General features: G+C 31.9%; 1 protein-coding gene across 3 annotated transcripts in view; it reads left to right on the top strand.

Moving 5' to 3' along the window:
- Positions 1 to 5,240, top strand: part of LOC108755440 (regulating synaptic membrane exocytosis protein 2) — a 167,328-nt gene that overhangs the window by 36,598 nt on the left and 125,490 nt on the right. For 2 of the 3 annotated variants that reach the window (XM_018498441.1, XM_018498440.1), the window contains exon 2: positions 3,657 to 3,979. In XM_018498441.1, coding sequence (XP_018353943.1) covers positions 3,944 to 3,979 — 36 coding nt within the window. In that variant the 5' untranslated portion in view covers positions 3,657 to 3,943. Of the gene's footprint in view, positions 1 to 3,656; positions 3,980 to 4,824; positions 4,865 to 5,240 lie in introns of those variants that run through there. The other variant, XM_018498442.1, reaches the window with a different exon arrangement.

Raw genomic sequence — 5,240 nt, 5'->3', positions numbered from 1 at the left:
ATTTTTTCTCTTTATTGTGCTGTCTCTCTCTCCCCTCCTCTCTCTCTCGAAAAAAAAATAAAAAATATTTTACTTTCTATGTACTTTTGCTGAAAATACTTCAGTTAACGACTAACGTTTTCAACAAATATTTATCATTCACTAATACTTATACATACCAAGGAAAACTATGCGACAAGTTATATTACACGAAAATCTTGACCGCATGAGAGGCCGGTAATAACAAATTTTGGCCACAATGACATTAGAACGATGGTGAAGCGGCAATGCTGCGTTAATCCTGTCGAGCAGAACGGTTAACGAAGCCATTTACATCGCAATTACTATGATTCATGTAACCATGAAACCCGGTTGCAACCGAAATTTGTCTCGTTGCGCGGCAGGTTAATTGCCTGATCCGCGGAATGCGACATGGAAGAGAGTGCGGCTTCTAAAACGCACACGGCAAGACAAGTCGACTGCTTTCCGCCATGTTAATTCAGTTCTCGTTGCGCCGGAACTGCCGTGGAACCAAAAGTTTGTCAAACGACCGCAATTGTAAGAAAAATTAATTAACGCTTGCAAAAGGCAGAATTTCCCATTTAACTAGATTTTTCGGATATAATTTTGCAATATTGGCAATTGGATATTGAAGTTTACTATCATTTAGAAAATATTTATTCGTAGTTAGTTGAATTGCTTGATTAAAAACTTTTAATTGAGGAAACTAATAATCTCAGAGTGTTTGTTGCTTAAGTAATATTATTGTAACTTTCATAAATTAATGATATATAAGAGAAAAATTTCTTTTCTTTGGCAAAAATGTTTTCATTTAAATTTGTTATTTTAATATTGTTAACTATCTATAATAATCGTTTAAGATAATAATTATCTACAGAGAAAAATACAAGAAGCGGATCAATTATAAATATCTCATTATCGTTTTTTTTTTCTGAGTTCCTGTGTTTTTAATTTAATAAAGCTTTTTAACACATTTAGACTTTAATTTATCTTCTTCTTTTTAGATAATACATCTTTCTTTTCTTTAAATATTCATCATAAAAAAGCGTGTATGTGAGTATGTGTGACGTGTGTGTGTGTGTGTGTGTGTGTGTGTGTGTGTGTGTATAGGAATGTCTAAAATATAATAAACTCGCTAAGCTCAAATAACTGTGCAGATCAATCATATATCCCTATGGGAACCTCGTTATTATAAAAAAAATATAGGCTACCATCACCTGAAAGCCATATAAAATAACGTATGCACATGCATACGTATAATTTGTACAAATTCATTATTAATTTAGATGCAACATCGTTACGGAGTTTGAATTCGTAATTACAGTGCCATCGCGGTCAACTATGCTTGTGGGAATCAAGAGCCTCTAGTTGCTGCGTGGATGATTTCCTTGATTGAAATTACAGCTAATGAGGACAAGTGCATATTGCAGCGCGTCGGTACGTTGATTAAGTTCAACAAACTTAGTCTTCTCCCGCGATCTTTAGTGAGAAATTATACTTTTAATAACTCAAAGTCATAATTTCAAACACGTTATTCTCGTAATTAGATTTTATTTTTCTCTGCCATAAATTGCAGTTGCAATTTATCTAATGAAAATGTCCGATTAAATTTTCTTCAGATTTTTCAACTATATAGATACGAATAAGTGTTCATGCTTAACTGTCGCCGCATAAAATTAATGTAAATACTAGCTTTTGTCTTAAAAATATGGATTGCAATTTACATGTTTTATTCATGCAAATAATTATTAATTTTGAAAATTGATATTTTCGAGTTTGCTTTTGGAATTCTGGTTTCAACATGCATGTGACAATATGCGTATTTGATTTAATCAAATTTGAAATTTGAAGTAAATATTTAAGATTAATAAAGTATATCAACAAAAATTTTATACTGTTTATTGTTATTGAAAAAATTAGAAATATATTTATTTAAAAAAAAACTTTCTGAAAAAAAACTTTATATTTTTATCGTACATCGCTGCAGGAAGGGATATTACGACTATCATGAATGGGAAACGGGAATGAACGACTCATAAAAAATTTACAAATAATGTTTATAAATAAGACGTAAAATGTCACGATACTTATGAAATGTCTTTATAAATTTTTATTAGGGAATACGAACGATAAATATATATAGGATAGAATTGAGTATTATGAATACTTTAAGAAAATATTTTAATATTTCTTGCATACTAAAGATTAAAAATCTTGTTCTTATCATTTGATAGGTTTGTTAGTGTTTTATTTTAATATATATATATATAAAATATTGTATGTGGTGTATTTGATTATTTCATTGCAAATGTTGAAAAAATGAAGAGTGCTTCTATTATCCATTCAGAGATCATATTAACTCCTAGGTAAGATAATATGGGCATCTCTATTAATACATACAACGTGAGCATAATAATGGGTAATATGAACTAAACAAAAAATACAAAAGTTAAGGACTTGTATTTTGTTTTGCTTCATGTTTTAATTATCCTTCTATACTAATATATCATCGTATATTACCACATAAACTGAGTCTTTTACAGTTATCATTTTACGTAGGTTGTAATGATTGTGCTACTTATTCTATTGACAAACCAATTCAACTCACAATAATTTTATTAATATATTAATTATAAGAAATAGAAATCACAATACAATACTAATGTAATTAAAAAGGCATATATAACAGAGTTGCATATAAATTACCCTCAAATTAGCCTCAAATTACTCTTCGTTCTATTTTTTCTGATTTCTGCAGAGTAAATTCTCACGTGGCGTGAATTTACCTTAATAAGGTTGACATTATTAAAACAAAGTTATTAAAAATTATAATTACATTATCGCTATTTCAAGCAAATAACGTAATTTTATTAAACGTCGGGAAAAGTAGGATGATGCTTAGAAACTATATTATTAATATAACAATTTTCAGATACCTAAAATATCGATTTTTCGTTAGGAAAGTAAGATTAATCATTTCACAACGTGTACGCGCTCGCTCTCAGAAACTGACTTCTCGTGTGCGACGAAACAAAGCCAGATATTAATTTACGCGCGCAAATATTTGTTTGCGTCTAAACTTTCTAACGAGGTTACGTTCAACCAAATATTCCTCTCAAAGCAGCTAGCCTGCGAGAGGACTGTTTACGAACTACAAAGTGGTATATGACGCGGGAACTTTGAAAATCTCAATACTGCTTGTAAAGCAGAAATCCATTTACTCTGCGCTTGAAATGAATCAGAAATATTTTCATGCGCATGATAAGAGTGCTTGAATAATTCAGACCAAAAGTGGATCAAATCATTTATCAAATTCATTTGAAGCATAAAGTCATAAGTCGTATGAATGAACGTTATAAATGATGGGCTCACTTTTGTAAACCCTTCCATTGCATATAATTAACTCTTACTAGTACACTAGTAGTTAACGTTTATATACAATTTTTTTAGATACACAGTCTTAGAAATATTTTCTAAGAATGTTAAAATATATGTAAGAGAATTACTTAATAATTTTTATTAAAGTGATGAAAACTAATAAAGATTAATAATGAAAATTAACTCGACACGAATTGACACAAATGACTTATCGTTAATATAGTAAAGAACCAAAAAAGTCACCGTGTATATTAAGTACATCAATATTTCGTTTTCAGAATCGCGTGACATCGGAGCCACTCATGTCACTCTGAAGACGAGTAATGACGGGCACAGGAGATGCTTTCGCGACAGAAGAACGAGCCGCATGGCTCCATATTACGCCAATTAAGATTCCGCAGTTCTAAAGAGATCACAAAACTGTGGTGAAGTCAGCGATCGCGTAGCAGACACGGACCTTTATGCCGGTACTCAGCATTAGGAAGTGACAAGAGGTGCAACTGGGATTTAGGAATCCTCCGTTTCCTCCATTGAGATTAGGCGGGATCGGAACATAGTCGTCAGGATGTTGCGCAACAACGTAATGTCCTTTATGAAGAAGGTAAGCACTTCGTTCCATGTACGCGAAGTTTTGAAATTGTAGGCTATTTGTTATAAATTTAAAACAATACTGAATTATTGGGCAATATAAGGTTATTTAAATAAAATTATTTATTACGCTTATTCCAACAACTTATCGTTGTTTCTACTTTCTAAAATCTTTGGAGTGAAATTTAATTCTAAAGAATGAAATCTCATTCCTAAAAATTGACTATTCAGCCTCTCTTTTTCAACACTGGCGGAGTTGTCATTCTTCGTCACTCTTTAGAATTAGATTTCACTCCAAAGATTTTAGAGAGTAGGTAAATACAATTTTAATAATCGAAAGTGATGAGAACTGAGTTTTTAACATGATATATACATAACATATACCTATATAATATTAAAAATAATGCTGCCCATGATGCTATCAAATTTGCAACGAAACTGAAACTACAAAACATTACTTGTCATAGATTGGATCATATAGAATAGTTTCATTCAATATACACTGATTTCGTTCGTATCTCGGAACGCAAACGAAATCACATTTATTTTCGAACGAGTATTTTTAGACGTAATGAAATGTAAAACCATGCAGATACGAATTATACTCTAAAATGTCCATAATTACATCATGGGAGCCGAGCCGCGGAAGCTGCTCAGCGATCCGCTGTATATGAATCGAATCGAGATAGAAAACCCTAGTAATCGATAGATCGTGCCCGGGATACGCATTCAGTTATTTAACGATCGGTTTTATCCTCATGGATACTTCGGGAACATCGAATATTCAATAGATGGCATCGATCCCTTCGAAATACGGAGCATTTGGAATGGACAATTCCAATACCATCAGATCTGACCTGCGCCTAAGACCCAGGATCGTGTGCGATTAGGTACACAGGTACAGCAGGATCAAGCTTGAGATCATTGTCAACGCAGAGCTTTTATTCATGCAAATCGGTCGTTATCTCACGAAAGTCACTTTAGAATTGTAAATTTTCCTTTAACACGATATTTCCATTCTCTTTATCAATGGAAACTGTTCATTTAGCATTAATTGTGCTATGTAATTTAAGCACTCGATAACTAAATACCACAAGCTCGCATTTTAACGTCATAATGTTATAATATACGTCGTCGCAACGATACATATGATTAAAATTGAATATTAAAATCTGCCAATATTGGAAATTAATATTGTTACACTGTCATAATCGCAAATGTCACAATATCTAACGTGACATTAAAATGATATGAAATACTCCTATATTTATTCC

Source organism: Trachymyrmex septentrionalis, unplaced genomic scaffold (assembly GCF_001594115.1).
Source record: "Trachymyrmex septentrionalis isolate Tsep2-gDNA-1 unplaced genomic scaffold, Tsep1.0 scaffold87, whole genome shotgun sequence".
Taxonomy (NCBI): Eukaryota; Metazoa; Arthropoda; class Insecta; order Hymenoptera; family Formicidae; genus Trachymyrmex; species Trachymyrmex septentrionalis.
The sequence above is the reverse complement of the archived record's forward strand: the minus strand, read 5'-3'. Positions and strand labels throughout refer to the sequence as shown.